The sequence below is a fragment of the Phacochoerus africanus genome, chromosome 6 (genome assembly GCF_016906955.1).
Source record: "Phacochoerus africanus isolate WHEZ1 chromosome 6, ROS_Pafr_v1, whole genome shotgun sequence".
Lineage (NCBI taxonomy): Eukaryota > Metazoa > Chordata > Mammalia > Artiodactyla > Suidae > Phacochoerus > Phacochoerus africanus.
This window is the reverse complement of record NC_062549.1, coordinates 41,887,927-41,903,771: the sequence shown is the minus strand read 5'-3', so window position 1 is coordinate 41,903,771 and position 15,845 is coordinate 41,887,927. Positions and strand designations below refer to the sequence as shown.

At 41.1% G+C, this 15,845-nt stretch overlaps 1 protein-coding gene across 7 annotated transcripts in view; it reads left to right on the top strand.

Annotated features, from left to right (window-relative positions):
- Nucleotides 1-15,845, top strand: part of ESRP1 (epithelial splicing regulatory protein 1) — a 68,632-nt gene that overhangs the window by 11,990 nt on the left and 40,797 nt on the right. For all 7 annotated transcript variants that reach the window (XM_047783591.1, XM_047783595.1, XM_047783594.1 and 4 more), the window contains exons 5-10: nt 7,254-7,352; nt 7,488-7,542; nt 10,114-10,224; nt 10,337-10,469; nt 10,561-10,603; nt 12,792-13,093. In XM_047783591.1, coding sequence (XP_047639547.1) covers nt 7,254-7,352; nt 7,488-7,542; nt 10,114-10,224; nt 10,337-10,469; nt 10,561-10,603; nt 12,792-13,093 — 743 coding nt within the window. The remainder of the gene's footprint in view (nt 1-7,253; nt 7,353-7,487; nt 7,543-10,113; nt 10,225-10,336; nt 10,470-10,560; nt 10,604-12,791; nt 13,094-15,845) is intronic.

The window sequence follows — 15,845 nt, the reverse complement described above, 5'->3', positions numbered from 1 at the left end:
TCTTTTTTTGAGTAACTTTTTGTGTATGAAAGGGATTTTAAATATCACCAAGTGTAGAGTTAAGCTGGGTTAGTAGTTGACCTTGTTAGCTGGAGGGGTAGGGAATTATCTTTGGCACTACATCAGCATGATGTGAGCCAAATTGGTGAATTCTTTGGTTTGTGGTCTGTAGTAAGTAAAGTGACTAGAAATAACGTATATTCTTGGCCAGCCCTCAGTTATGTTAATTTTGTGTGGCTTATTTTGATTATTAAAATAATTTACTTTTAAAATGTGAGTTTGGTCATTCCAGGATAGTTTTCTCGTGTTAGAAGGCTCTGGAAGACTTATTATCATGGAGTCTCCCTTTCCTAATTTGTTTATGCCATATAAATGACTTTTTCTAAAGTAGAAATTTTCCTACCTTTTGTTGCATTAGTCTCTACTTCTCTCTTATTTCTTCAAAAGTGTAATTGACTTGTCAGTTTTGTGCTTTGATACAATATCTCCTGAAGTAATAATTTGTTAGAATGTATCTTGTTTGCCCCCCTACCCCCAATCCTTGGAAAGAGTAAGCTTCTGAGGAATAGAGTTAAAATCTTTTCCTAGCATTTATTACTGGTATAAAAGTTTATGTTGCCTTGGCTCCTAATTACATTCTTTTACAGAAGGCTTGATTTTCTTCTTTCAAAGCTTCACTTTATTAAAATATAGCAGATTGGAATTCCCGTGTGGCTCAGCTGATTAAGGATCCACTGTTGTCACTGCAGTGGCTCGGCTTCAGTCCCTGGCCTGAGAGTATCCACATGCCATGCTGAGGCCAAAAAAATAGCAGATTATTTATAGAACCTATTTTTTAAATTATGCAACTCATATAAGGGTAATTTATCACTTCTTTCCTTCACACAATTATAGGAAATTCAGTTCTTAGTTGGAGCACTATTTCTACTTTTCTCGCCATGTTTTATGTTTGCAGTATATTCCTTTGTTCCTTTAGCAGAGGAATCTTACTGACAAGTGTTTGGCAGTATAGCCAATTGTGTTATACTATAAAAGAGAAACAGGAGTTCCCGTTGTGGCTCAGTGGTTAACGAATCCGACTAGGAACCATGAGGTTGCAGGTTCGATCCCTGGCCTTGCTCAGTGGGTTAAGGATCCGGTGTTGCCTTGAGCTGTGGTGTGGGTCACAGTTGCAGTTCGGATTCTGTGTTGCTGTGGCTTTGGCGTAGGAGGGTGGCTACAGCTCCGATTCAGCCCCTAGCCTGGGAACCTCCATATGCCCCAGGAGCGGCCCTAGAAAAGGCAAAAAGACAAAAAAAAAAAAAAAAAGAAAAGAAGAGAGAGAGAGTGAAACATAGAAGGAGAAGAAACAAACTTCTCTTGGTGGGAGGTGGGATTCAGTGGCAATGAGAAATGGCTTTGAGTTGAAATTATGAACTGGGATGCAATTTTATTTTATTTTTTAATTTTAAATGATTTTTATTTTTTCCATTGTAGTTGGTTTACAGTGTTCTGTCAATTTATACTGCAAAGTGACCCAGTCATGCATACATATACATTCTTTTTCTCACATTATCTTCCATCATGTTCCATCATAAGAGACTAAATATAGTTCCCTGTTCTATACAGCAAGATCTCACTGTTTATCCATTCCAAATGCAATAGTTTGCATCTATTAATTCCAGACTTCCAGTCCATCCCACTCCCTCCCCTTCCCCCCTCCTCCTTGGCAAGCACAAGTCCATGAGTTTCTTTTCTGTGGAAAGGTTCATTTGTGCTGTAAATTAGATTCCAGATATAGGCAATATCATATGGTATTTGTCCTTCTCTTTCTGACTTACTTCACTTAGTATGAGAGTTTCTAGTTCCATCTATGTTGCTGTGAATGGCATTATTTTGTTCTTTTTTAAGGCTGAGTAGTATTCCATTGTGTGTATATACCATATCTTCTTAATCCATTTATCTCTTAATATTTAGGTTGTTTCCATGTCTTGGCTATTGTGAATAGTGCTGCAGTGAATATATGGGTGCATGTATCTTTTTCAAGGAAAGTTTTGTCTGGATATATGTCCAAGAGTGGATTGCTGAGTTATGTTGTAGTTCTATATTTAGTTTTCTGAGAAACTGCCATGCTGTTTTCCATAGTGGTTGTACCAGTTTACATTGGGATGCAGTTTTAACATAGTCTAAATGTAATTACTCCACAGTGTATTTATTTTATATGTATGCTTCTATTAAATGGAAACTAAAAGTTTAGTTTTAAAAAGATGTTATTAATGGGAGTTCCTGTTGTGGCTAAGTGGGTTACAAACTTAACTTGTATTTATGAGGATTCAGGTTCGATTCCTGGTTTTGCTCAGTAGGTTAAGGATCCAGCATTGCTCTGAGCTATGGGCCACAGACGAGGCTCGGATCCTGCATTGCTGGGGCTGTGGTGTAGGCCAGCAGCTGCAGCTCTGATTTGACCCCTAGCCTGGGAACTTCCATATGCCACAGAATCGGCCCTAAAAAAAAAAAAAAAAAAGTGTTTTCTACACATGAAAATTGTTCTGAAACCAAAGGTGTCCATTTTCAAGCTGTTGGGAAAGGTAGCTTCTTTTGAATGGATAAGTTAATCTTGATGGACTTTGTAAAATTTCTCTCTCTGAGGTCCACCTTCAGACAGTATAAACTTGGGGTAAGCCCTGAAATCTGTTTCACTAAAAGTGATACCCAGGAATCGTTGCCCTGGCTCAACTAGAGGCAAAGTCTCTGGACTTCTCTGAGTTCTGTATAAATGCAGCACTTTGCTCAGCGGTGGTGGCCTGAAAGGCTTGTTTTGTTCCCACTGTTTGGCTTTCCCCTTCCTCGTTTCCCATGGCATTTCTCATTTTGTAAAGCTGGCTGAGCCTGTCGGTGCTGTTGTGGCTGCCTCAAGGGCAGAATGACTCAGTTGCATGACGAACCATAAATAATCAGGAGGTGCAGACTCATCTTTCTTTCCCTCAAGATCAGACGTGCAGCAAGTAATTCAATATGTAATTATAAATTGATAGGGGGAAGAATTGGTACTAAAAACTTGTTTCTCCTTCCCCTTTATTTGTTGTTCATGTTATATTCGGGTCAGAATTATGAACGGGACACATCTTGCGAAGATGGGTGTGGGTGGGTAGGTAGGTGGTTTGGGCATGCAGGAGGTTGGGTGACTTTTCAGAGTTGCTAGGAGCTTACAGCTGCCGATCTTCCTGGTGTGCAATGACACATGTTGGGACGTGTAATGTGGAACCAAGTTAGCCCAATGTTGAGAACATCTTCTTAATTAAAAGTAGAATTCAGTAAAGTGGTTCTTCAGCTACAAATCTCTTCTACCCAGACAGCTCTTTCACTTGGTTTTTATATTCCATTTAGAAAAATTCTCACCAAGTATTGTTGAAAACAAAACTAAGCAAATCTTCTTATCTCAGTGTAGGGAATTACACGCACATAGCAAATCAGAGCTGAGTGATAATTCCAGCTCCATGACCTACCTGCCTGGAAACCTGAGTAAGTTACAGAACTTCTGCAAATCCTAGCTTCCTCATCTGTTTGATGTTACTGTTATCTACCTGGCAGGGCTATGGCAAAAAATAGGAAATTGTGTTTGGCATAAAATGGTGTGTCATAAATGCCATCATTTATGTCGGCAGATTCTTAGAAGTGATCGATGCCAGGATAGATGGAAAGAGGTGTTCCCTGGTGGCCTAGTGGTTAAAGGACCTGGCATTTTTACTGCTATCGCACAGGTTTGATCCCTGGCCTGGGCATTTTGTGTGCCGGGGTCGTGGCCAAAAAAAAAAATAAAATAAAAATAGATGGAAAGGGATCAGGGGAAGGTGGGCCTGTGCTCAGAAAGTGCATAATATAGTTGAAGAGGGTACTATTTTATAAAAATGGTATCCAGTCAACTCTTAAATTGATAGTTGTGACCTAGAGCAGTTGGGGAAGGCTTTGGTGCTGAGTGGGAGTGACCCATGGCCTAATTTGTTTCAGGGATTATGAAGATAAGAGGGCTTTATAGGGGAGTTACCTGAGCAAAGGTGAGAAGGCTTAGATAGTTCTTGTCATTTATAGAAGAGAAAAAATGGGTTTGAATGAAGTATACTTTCCCATTTCAGTTCCTTCAAAACTTAATTTTTTCCCCAAGATTCCGCTTGGGGGTAGAAAATTGTACTGTGACAAACATATCCTGCGGCAGTCTTTATTTTTGGCAATTTCCATTCCTTTAGGTCGGAAGTCAGCAAACTTTTCCATTAAAGGGCTACATAAGTCAATATTGTAGGTTTTTTTGTGGGCCACATACAGTCTCCTCATAATCTTTCTTTACAACCCTTTAAAAGTGTAAAACCCATACTTTCCTCTGGGCTGCACAAAAATATGCCAAGGATCAAGGGTTGACTCTTGTGTTTTCATCCATATCCTTAAGGTGTAGCGTGTGTGTGTGTGTGTCTGCTGATAGGGGTTTTGACACAGCATCAGGTTGGTCCTTAGGCAGTATTTCCTTGGTCAAATTTCTTCAAGATTTCTGTCCCGTAATGGCCTCCTACATGTAAAAATTGTCATTGAAGGATCAATAGATAGTAAGGAGTTAAGCTGCCACTCCTGGGAGCTGTTAGCTTACACCTATGGTTTTCAGCCTGGGGCCGAGCTGGGGACATTGGGCAGTGTCTGGTGATGTGACTTTTTTAATTGTTAAAACTTGGGTAGGTAGAGGTCAGCATGCTACTAAAAATCCCAAAGTACACGGGAACATCCTCCCACCCCCCAAACAAAGAATTATCCACCCTACGTGTTACTTATGCCGAGGTTGAGAAACCCTGGCTTGTACAATAACGTTGGTTCCCTTTCTTGGATCCATTTCTCATTCCTTCATTAGGCGCTTGCAAGGCTGCAAAGTGTTATTAGAATTGTGGGGTTCCAGATGAGCGTTTGTTGGCAGAGTTTATGTGATAAACTATGACTAGTCACAGCTTATTCTTAGTTCTGTAAGGGCCCTTAAAATCTCTTCCATCTCCCTCAGAAAACATTGGGCAGTTGTCTCCCTAAAGTGTCTTCCTCATCCTTTGGCTTCGGTTTTTCCATCCCCTCATCATATTCTTTGAAAATGGGCACTGAATTAATAAATACTTTATAATGCACTTTTCCAAGGATAACCTTTTGCATGACCCCAATTGGCGGTCATTGTTCTGTTGTTTGAACACCTTCTGGGCTTGATTGTCTAATCCCTCAGTGGGCAGCACATTTATTTCACCACAAGGTGGTTGATGTCAAAGGGCGGGACTGCAGAAATCACCCTTCATCTCAGCTTGATGATTATCCTCTGAGTATACAGATAGGCATCTGGTGAGTACAGATTTTTTTGGTCATAAATGTGACCCTCTTAAAGTGTGATTATCCTGGGTTATGAAAGTTGGTCACCTGAGGTTTCTAGGAAGAGGGGGAAGGAAGAACGTCACTTATTAAATGCCTGCTTTGTGTCCTGGGCTTGTTTTATCTCAATCTTCACAAGAGCCCAGGAAGGTAAAGAGTATTACAGTCTTGGCTTTACAGATAAGCTGAAGTTTAATGGGGTTAAGTAATTTGCCAAGGAACACACGGCGGACGTCCTACACGCAGCGTATTAAACTGCATAGAAATGTAACAGGTTGAGAGTTAACACAAAAATGAAGCGGCCTAGCACGGTGGGAAAGAAATGCAGTGTGCCTCCTTGTGGGAGAAAGAAAAGAGGAAGCTGGAGGAATGAAATGGAAACGGATTTGGAATGGAAAATGGAAAAGAATATAATATTTGTCTTCATTTTTTACCCTTATTACAAAATACCAGTCAGAAAACATTTTTATAAAATAGGGCAAACATTTTAATGACCATCATCTAGACGGCTGGTTTAATTTTAAACTTGAGGAAAGTTAGAGTCCTGTAGTGTTATTTGTTACATGCATTGTACTACATTTCCAAAACGTATGCAAATTTGTACCTAACACAAAGTGACTATAACTATAGCATTGAAACTTAAAACTAAAGAAAGTAAACATTTCAATGATTGTTAGTGTCCTAAAGTAACTTTTTAAAATTTGAGTTTATTGGAATATAGTTGATTTACAATGTTGTATTTCAGGTGTACAGTAGAGTGAGTCAGTCATGTGTATAAATATATAAATATACATATATTCTAAGGTAATGATTTTTGACAAAGATACGTGCTTATTTCAGATTGGAAATTCATAAAACTTAAGGGAAATCTCTTTTGGTTGTGCCCTCAAACCTAACTTGAGCCACACATCTCTTAAAAGCCACTTGTCCTGGCTTGCCCAAACAGGGTAGTCCCTAAATCAAAGGCCACATTGGCCATTGTTGGCTCTGAGTGCTTGAATTATTTCTACAAATTTACTCTCAAAGGACAAATATTTGCTGCCATCCATGATGGCTGTATTATGGGACTGCAAGAATCTTCTAGAAGGGAAGTTCTGAATGAAAATGGCATCATAAATGTAGTGTTAGCAGTCATCCAAGGTGTCTCGAACATTAGGCTAAATAAAGTGACTTAATACTAAATAGTCTTTTTTTCTTTTTCTTCTTTCTTTCTTTTCTTTCTTTCTTTCTTTCTTTCTTTCTTTCTTTTTTTTTTTTTTTTGTTGAGGAGCAATCCTGCAGCATATGGAAGTTCCCAGGCTAGGGATTGAATCAGAGCTGCATCTGCCGCCTTTGCCACAGCCACAGCAGCGCCAGATCCAAGCTGCATCTGCAACCTCTGCCACAGCTTACAGCAATGCCAGATCCTTATCCAACTGAGCAAGGCCAGGGACGGAACCTACATCCTCATGGATACATACTGTGTTGGGCTGAGCCACAACAGGAACTCCACTACTTTGTAGTCTTGATGGATGTAATTATATCTTTAAGTCAGGAAGGTCATTAACTTGTGTGTGTTATAAAGATCGGATTAAGGATTCTGTTAACTTTGTTGTACACTTCATGGTTTGAAACTAAAGTGCTTATTAGTCATGCATTTACTACTACCCAATACACATGTTATCCTGGTATTACTCATCAGGACAGGATGGCTTTGGTCATCTTAACCCAAAGGTCACCTGGACACTGAGGGACTGTTGGTAAAGTCCAGACTGATCAGAAGCCACTCTTTCTGAGATTTAAAAGAATTGTCAATCTGGATGCATTTTACTTGGCTTCTTGGCTCTGTTTAATTTGGGGTTCGAAGCAGCCTCATTTTACCAAAATGTTTCCTTAACTTAATCTCCCAGGTTTAAATTTTGAGAAGAATAGTTCAGCCTCCCGGTATGGAGCCTCTCAAGTAGAAGATATGGGAAATATAATTTTAGCAATGATTTCAGAGCCTTATAGTAAGTATTGGTGTTGTAACAGTGTGGACCCAGAATCTGATCCTATCCACTTTCCCTCAGCTCTACTTCTGAATTTCCTCCCACAGCTTTGTCTCCCTAATAGCTAAAATGATGGCTTGTGTGTTCTCATTTTAGATCACAGGTTTTCAGATCCAGAGAGAGTAAATTACAAATTTGAAAGTGGCACTTGGTAAGTACTTGAATACTATTCCATTTGAGCCTTTTGATATGTTTTTATTCATATCGTGATATTTAACTCCCCTTATATTTGAGTAACTTTATCAAAACATTTGGCTATCAATGTTCTAATATTAGGTCATTCATCAAAGTAAGCTTGGGTGTTGGGATTAACATTTAATGAAACAGGAATTTGTGTTGTGGCTCAGCAGTAACGAACCCGACTAGTGTCCATGAGAATGTGGGTTCAATCCCTGGCCCTCTCAGTGGGTTAAGGATCTGGCATTGCTATGAGCAGTGGTGTGGTGTAGGTCGAAGACTTGGCTCAGATCCCTCATCGCTGTGGCTGTGGTGTAGGCCGGCAACTGCAGCTCCGATTTGACCCCTGGCTTGGGAACTTCCATATGCTTCAGGCGCAGCCCTAAAAGCAAAAAAAAAGTTCCCTCCCCAAATTTAAGGAAATATTTGTAGCCTTAGTTCCTATCACCATATCCACATCATATGTTTATGTTTACAATTCCCACTTTAGCCTCTGAACAGTCCATACTCCATGGAAAACTTTCAAAGGAAAAATCATAGGTTTTAAAAGAGTTCACTTTATTTTTTTTATTTTTAAGGCCGCATCTGTGACATATGGAGGTTCCCAGGCTAGGGGTTGAGTCAGAGCTATAGCTGCTGGCCTTCTCCACAGCCATAGCAACTCCGGATCTGAGTCGTTTCTGTGACCTACACCACAGCTCATGGCAAAGCCGGATCGTTTAACTCAGTGAGTGAGGCCAGGGATCAAACCTGTGTCTTCATGGATGCTAGTCAGATTCATTTCCATTGAGCCACAATGGGAACTCCCCACAAGATTTTTACTGAGATAGTTTTAAATATGTTCTATCAGTTCCTACTTTAAAGCAAAGGAAACAACTGGGGAGAAATATGAAATGTGGTATCTCTTTGTGATCACAAGTAGCCCCAAGTTCTTAAGTCACTGCAGTGAATTGCATGAGATTGCTTGGTGCTGGAAGTAAACAGAAACTCCTCGGAGTTCCCATCGTGGCGCAGTGGTTGACGAATCCGACTAGGAGCCATGGGGTTGCGGGTTCGGTCCCTGCCCTTGCTCAGTGGGTTAACGATCCGGCGTTGCCGTGAGCTGTGGTGTAGGTTGTGGACGCGGCTCGGATCTCGCATTGCTGTGGCTCTGGCGTAGGCCGGTGGCTACAGCTCCAATTCAACCCCTGGCCTGGGAACCTCCATGTGCCGCGGGAGCGGCCCGGGGGGTGGCAACAACAGCAACAACAAAAAAGACAAAAAGACAAAAAAAAAAAAGAAACTCCTGACATTTTTTGCCCATAAGAGAAACATCGAGGTGGATTTAGTTGTGGAAAAAGTGACTCATTAGTAAAATGTCCTAGGAGTACTGAAAATACAACTATGGGAGAAAGAGAACATCAAAAGGTGTCAACATTTAGAATAGGTGATTTACAAATGACTCATCAAGTTGTGGGAACTCCCAAGCACTTCCATAAACACTCTCTGTGATGCCTCCCTGTTTGGTAGGAGAGGCATTTTAATGGCAGACTTCTGACCACGTGCACACATTACTGATGTGGGTTAATTACTAGCGGTGTGTGGATCTTAAGTTTTACTGTCAAACTGGATTTTTTTTTTGTCTTTTTTTTTTGCTATTTCTTTGGGCTACTCCCGTGGCATATGGAGGTTCCCAGGCTAGGGGTCTAATCGGAGCTGTAGCCACTGGCCTACGCCAGAGCCACAGCAACACAAGATCCGAGCCGCGTCTGCAACCTACACCACAGCTCACAGCAACGCCGGATCGTTAACCCACTGAGCAAGGGCAGGGACCGAACCTGCAACCTCATGGTTCCTAGTCGGATTCGTTAACCACTGCGCCACGACGGGAACTCCTCAAACTGGATTTAAACCCCACTGGTGGGAGTTCCTGTCATGGCTCAACAGTTTACGAACGCAACTAGCACCCATGAGGATGTGGGTTCCATCCCTGGCCTCACTCAGTGGGTTGAGGATCCAGCATTGCTGTGAGCTGTGGTGTAGGTCACAGATGTGGCTCGAATCTGTGGCTGTGGTGGAGGCCAGCAGCTGTAGCTCCGATTGACCCCTAGCCTGGGAATTTCCCTATGCTGCAGGTGAGCTCCTAAAAAGCAAACAAGCAAGCAAACAAAGCACCCCACTGGTATATTACTGGCCAGATCAGAAAATGAATTTAAAGGAACTTAGAGGCCATCAGGGTATTGGGAGACCCTTTCCTCTATAAATTGATCCTGGGTTCTTTTGAGTGCAAGTAAGGAGCGACTTGGCTGCCAGGTGGTTTGCAGGGGCAACAAGTTGGGTTGCACCTGCATAGGTAGTCACCTTTCTATAGTAAACCACCTAAAGAGTACCTTGAAGTGTGCCCAGATAATTTTTGAGTGATGAAGTCGATCGGGCAGTATTACAAATCTGTCTGAATTCCAAATAAATAATATCTCATGTATAAATAGGCCATGTACCTTATGGGGGTAATAGGTCAGACTGCCTAGCATTGATCATGCAACCTGAAGTTTTGCTTGATCCACAGCAGCAAGATGGAACTTATCGATGACAACACGGTGGTCAGGGCACGAGGTTTACCCTGGCAGTCTTCGGATCAGGATATTGCAAGATTCTTCAAAGGACTCAATATTGCCAAGTTGGTTTTCCTTAGTCTCTGTTTTACTTAACAATTCCAAAGGGATCGTAGGCTTTCTGTCATTTTCTCCCTTTTTTTTTTCCCTACTGTTTTTGTTCTGTTATTTTTAAAGGGGAGGTGCAGCACTTTGTCTGAATGCCCAGGGCCGAAGGAACGGTGAAGCTCTGGTCAGGTTCGTAAGTGAGGAGCACAGAGACCTAGCTCTCCAGAGGCACAAACATCACATGGGGACTCGGTACATTGAGGTGGGTCCACACATCCTGAAGAGCCTCGGCATCTTTAGTGTTAACATCAGAAGGTGCAGAAACTGTATTTACTTTCCCTTTCTTTTCTCAGGTTTACAAGGCAACAGGTGAAGATTTCCTTAAAATTGCTGGTGGTGAGTACTTTTTGTATAACATAGCTATGATAAAATTCTGAAATTTTGCTTACACACCAAAGTTAGATAAATAGGGTCATGAATGTTTTTTATTTCCCAGTGAAGCATAGGAGTTGACTTTTTTTTTCCTTTTTGGGGCCGCACCTGCAGCATATGGAAATTCCCAGGCTAGGGGTTGAATTGGAGCCACAACTGCCAGCCTGTGCCACAGCAACATCAGATCTGAGCCATGTCTGCAACCTACACCACAGCTTGCGACAATGCCATATCCTTAACCCACTGAGCAAGGCCGGGGATTGAACCAACATTCTCATGGATGTTAGTTGGATTCTTAACCCGACGAGCCACAATGGGAACTCCAGAAGTTGACCTTTTTTAATTAGGAGGAAAATATATCCAATAGTGGCAGTTAGTATAATGTATAATGCTTGCCCTAAGGCTTGAGTCAACCAACTGTAGTTAAATAGCCATTAAAAATTGTTCGATACAGAAGTCAAAGGGTAATAGAAAGTCGTGTGCAAAAGGAAAGAGTAGTTCATGAAAGAAATTAAATGGTCTGAAAACTGCTTTCAAACAGCCACACCAGAATAACAGGAATTGTTGTATATCTGCTTCCTAGTTTTTCTTTTAATTTCCTTAACTCATCTGTGGCCAGGAACATGGGAGCTTTTTAGCTGCTAGTATTTTAGAATATGTAGTGTTTGCAGTAATATAGCCAGAAAGAAGTGGAAACAGATAAAGTCTTTATCTAATTCTTGAGTGATTCATAACTTTAAAACCTAAAAATAATAGATGCATAAAAAATGTTAACTGTAGTTTGTCCAACAGATTTTTTTTAATGTGTTGAACTATTCTGTAAGATTCTGTTGCTCTGCTCATACTGCTTTAATTGCCTTTTTCCTTTTAGTATATTATGAATATCTTCTTATATTACTCTGTTTTCTTAAATGTTAATTGCTACACAGTATTATGTGTACCGTAACTTAAAAAAAAAAAAAAGTCAACAATCCTACTAGAGCTTATTTCCGACTTTTCACTCTTAAGTATGTCACAGTGAGTATTTTTGTGTACAAAGTTACAAATGCCACTCATTAGGATAAATCTGTAAAAATAGGGTCACTAAACAGGGAATGTGGGTGGACTTTTTAGGGGGCTTTTGACACATTGCAAAATATAGTAGGGTTACATTCACTTAAATGCAGGGAACATTTATATCTTTTCATTATTATAGCCCTGATAAAAATCCTTATAGCCGTAAAACTTGTAATAATGGCATCCTGTTTATATGATTGCTGGTGTATTTCTTGCACTTATTTCTTGAGATAAACCAAAGCCTCCAGATTCAGGGCTTACATTTAATGGTGTTTCTAAACCTCCCAAAGCAGTGTTTGCTATTGGTTCAAGATGAAATGTATTTGGAGTTGTATGATCCTGAGATTCCATGGTAGATAAGACCGTGCATTGCAGGCGGCAAAGTTAAATGTTCACATCAATACCTGGGATTTCATGGTGTATGGGCAGTATGATAAGAATTTGCTCTTAGGGAAAATGTTACTAGTGAAGGATGTATGTTTGAGTGTTTGCTACAAAGCAGCACTGTAAAGATTGCTTTATGCAGAGTGTTGATAAATGTTGAAACTAGTTTCCGGGTATATTCCTTATGCTCTCCACTTGAGTATTTTTGAAACTTTCTTAATAAAAAGTAATCAGGAAAATAATAAAAATGACTAAAGTGCTTTCTGTGTAATAACTTATTCTCATAATTTATGAGGTAGGTAATTTTACAGATGGGAAAACTGAGATACAGAGGTTAAACTTGACAGAGGTCATATCCTAGTAAATGGTAGAGCCACAATGGGAGCTAGGCATTCCAGCTCCAGGACTGCTGCCCTTAATCACCATGATGACTTGTTGCCTCTCCTTGAGAAGAATATGGTGGGTGGCCCATGACTTAACCCTATGGCTACCTTCCTAAATGAAGAGGGGTATTTTATGAAAATGGGAGGCGGAAAGTTTCAAATCTGGGGGAAGAGATTTCTGGTCCCTGGGATGTTGTTATGAATTCACTTGGGAGTGTGGGCTTTAATTATGAACTCAGGACATTGTCAAAATGTCCAGCATTTTAAATTTGCTAAAGTTGATGTCTTAACCATTTCTCCCTGTGCTTCCTGATCTCTGTGTTCCCTAGGTACATCCAATGAGGTAGCCCAGTTTCTCTCCAAGGAAAACCAAGTCATTGTCCGCATGCGGGGGCTCCCCTTTACAGCCACAGCTGATGAAGTGGTGGCCTTCTTTGGACAGCATTGCCCCATCACTGGGGGGAAGGAAGGCATTCTCTTTGTTACCTACCCAGATGGTCGGCCAACAGGGGATGCTTTTGTCCTCTTTGCTTGTGAGGAATATGCACAGAATGCGTTGAGGAAGCATAAGGACTTGTTGGGTAAACGATACATTGAACTCTTCAGGAGCACAGCAGCTGAAGTTCAGCAGGTTGGTTTTTAAGAGCATGTTGGTAGATTCACATTATTTCTGATCTTTTAAAAAAATTTTTTTTTCTTTTTTTGCCTTTTAAGCCCGCACCCACGGCATATGGAGGTTCCCAGGCTAGGAGTCAAATCGGAGCTGTAGCTGCCGGCCTACACCACAGCAACACAGGATACAAGCTGTGTCTGCAACCTACACCACAGCTCACGGCAACGCCAGATCCTTAACCCACTGAGCGAGGCCAGGTATTGAACCCGAAACCTTATAGTTCCTAGTCAGATTGTTTCTGCTGTGCCACAGCAGGAACTCCCCTGTTCGTTCTTTTTTTTTTTTTTTGTCTTTTTGCCTTTTCCTGGGCTGCTCTCTCAGCATATGGAGGTTCCCAGGCTAGGGGTCTAATCAGAGCTGTAGCTGCCAGCCTACACCAGAGCCACAGCAACGCAGGATCTGAGCTGTGTCTTCGACCCACACCACAGCTCACGGCAACGCCAGATCCTCGACCCACTGAGCAAGCCCAGGGATTGAACCTGTAACCTCGTGGTTCCTAGTCGGATTCACTGACCACTGAGCCACGACAGGAACTCCTTTTTTTTTTTTGTCTTTTTCTAGGGCCTGACCATGGCATATGGAGTTTCCCAGGCTAGGGGTCTAATTGGAGCTACAGCTGCCGGCCTACACCACAGCTCATGGCAATGTCAGATCCTTAAGCCACTGAGCAAGGCCAGGGATCAAACCTGCAACCTCATGGTTCCTAGTCAGATTCATTAACCACTGAGCCATGACGGGAACGCCACCCCTGTTCTTTATTTCTGAAAAAAATCCTACATTATTCATTGCATTAAAATAAAACTTGGAAATTACACAAAATATACGGTATGAAAAAGAATCTTATTCTGTAACCAAATGATAACCACTATTACCTTACAGAAAAAAATATCATGCCTTCCTTTTTTTGTTTGGTTGTTTGTTTTTGCACACCCATAGCATATAGAAGTTCTTGGACTGGGGGTCAAAACTGCCACAGCAGCAACCTCAGTTGCAGCAGTGACACTGCTGGAACCACAAGGAAACCCTCTATGTCTTTATATAATTGGAATATTTCTATAGATACTCCTTTGAATTCTGTTTTCAAAGTTTATTCACATTTAGGTGTTACCATTGCGGCTTAGCAGGTTAAGAACCCCACTAGTGTCCGTGAGGATGCAGGTTCGATCCCTGGACTTGTTCAGTGGGTTAAGGATCTGACGTTACCATGAGCTGTGGCACAGGTCACAGATGCGGCTCAGATCTGTCATTGTCATGGCTGTGGCGTAGGCTGGCAGCTGCAGCTTCAATTGGACCCCCAGCCTGGGAACTTCCATGTACTGTAGGTGCAGCCCTGAAAAGAAAAGGAAAAAAAGGAGAGGTTATTCATGTTTGAAAATTTTAATCTTTAATCTTTTTTCCTATCATAAGAAATTTCTAGGAGTTCCCTTGTGGTGCAGCAGGTTAAGGGTCCTGTGTTGTCACTGCAACAGCTGCTGTGGCCTGGGTTTGATCCCTGGCCCAGGTACTTCCACAGGCATGCCCTCCTCCCCCAGAAAGGGGGGGAAAAAGAAATTTCTAGGTAAAGATGCTTATAAAACTGTCAATTTCTGATTGATTTCTTTAGAACTGGATATTAGGTTTGAGCTTTTGAGGTTTTAATGTCTTGCCAAATTTATTTCCCAAAAGGCTTGATCAGTTCCAAACTGTTGGTGACTCTGCAAAGTGTCATTTTGTCCTGTTACTACCTTTCAGAATTCAGTGCTGTTTTTGAAGCACAGATAAAGCAATCAGTTCCTGAAAGCCTAATAAAATGGAGGCATAGAACCATCTGTAAGGTCTTAAGCCTTCTAGCTGTTTTTCTTGACTTACCAGCTGAGCATTCCTCTTTAAGGTTCAGTTAGTACTACCTTTGCAACTGAGATTATGGAGACTGCTTTACATGGCTCTTCAACTTACTCTACTTGGCTTCATAGTAGAACACAGTCATTTCAATGATTCCTTTCGTCTTTTATGCAAACAGTTCAGACCCTGACTCTACTATTATTTCTGTGAGTTCATAAAATGATTTTTTTCTAGCTTCTGCAAAGCCTATTGTATGTTGTGATTAGAAATAATTCCCCAAGTTAAATAGAACCAATCACCTGCTAGGATTATCAGTTTTGTTTTTTTTTTTTTCTGGCCTTCCTCTTGGCATTTGGAAGTTCCTGGGCCAAGGATTGAACCTGTGTCATATCAGTGTCAGCACCAAATCCTTAACCAACTGAGCCACCAGGGAATTTCTCAAATTGATTTTTTTTTTTAAAGTATAGTTGATTTATGAGACTGACGCACTGCGTACTGCACTAAGGAAGCAGATTAAAGTATAGTTAATTTAAAGTGTTATGCCAATTTCTGCTGTATAGCACAGTGACCCAGTCATACATACATATATACATTCTTTTTTCTCATTCTATCTTCCATCATGTTCTATCCCAAGAGATTGGATATAGTTCCCTGTGCTGCACAGGAGGACCTCATTGTTCATCCATTCTAAATATAATAGTTTGCATCTACCAGCCCCAAATTCCCCATCCATACCACTCCTTCCCCCTCTCCCCTCCCCCTTGGCAACCACAAGACTATTTTCCATGTCTGTGAGTCTGTTTCTGTTTTATAGGCAGGTGCATTTGTGCCATATTTTAGATTCCACATATAAGTGATATCATATGGTATTTGTCTTTCTGACTTCATC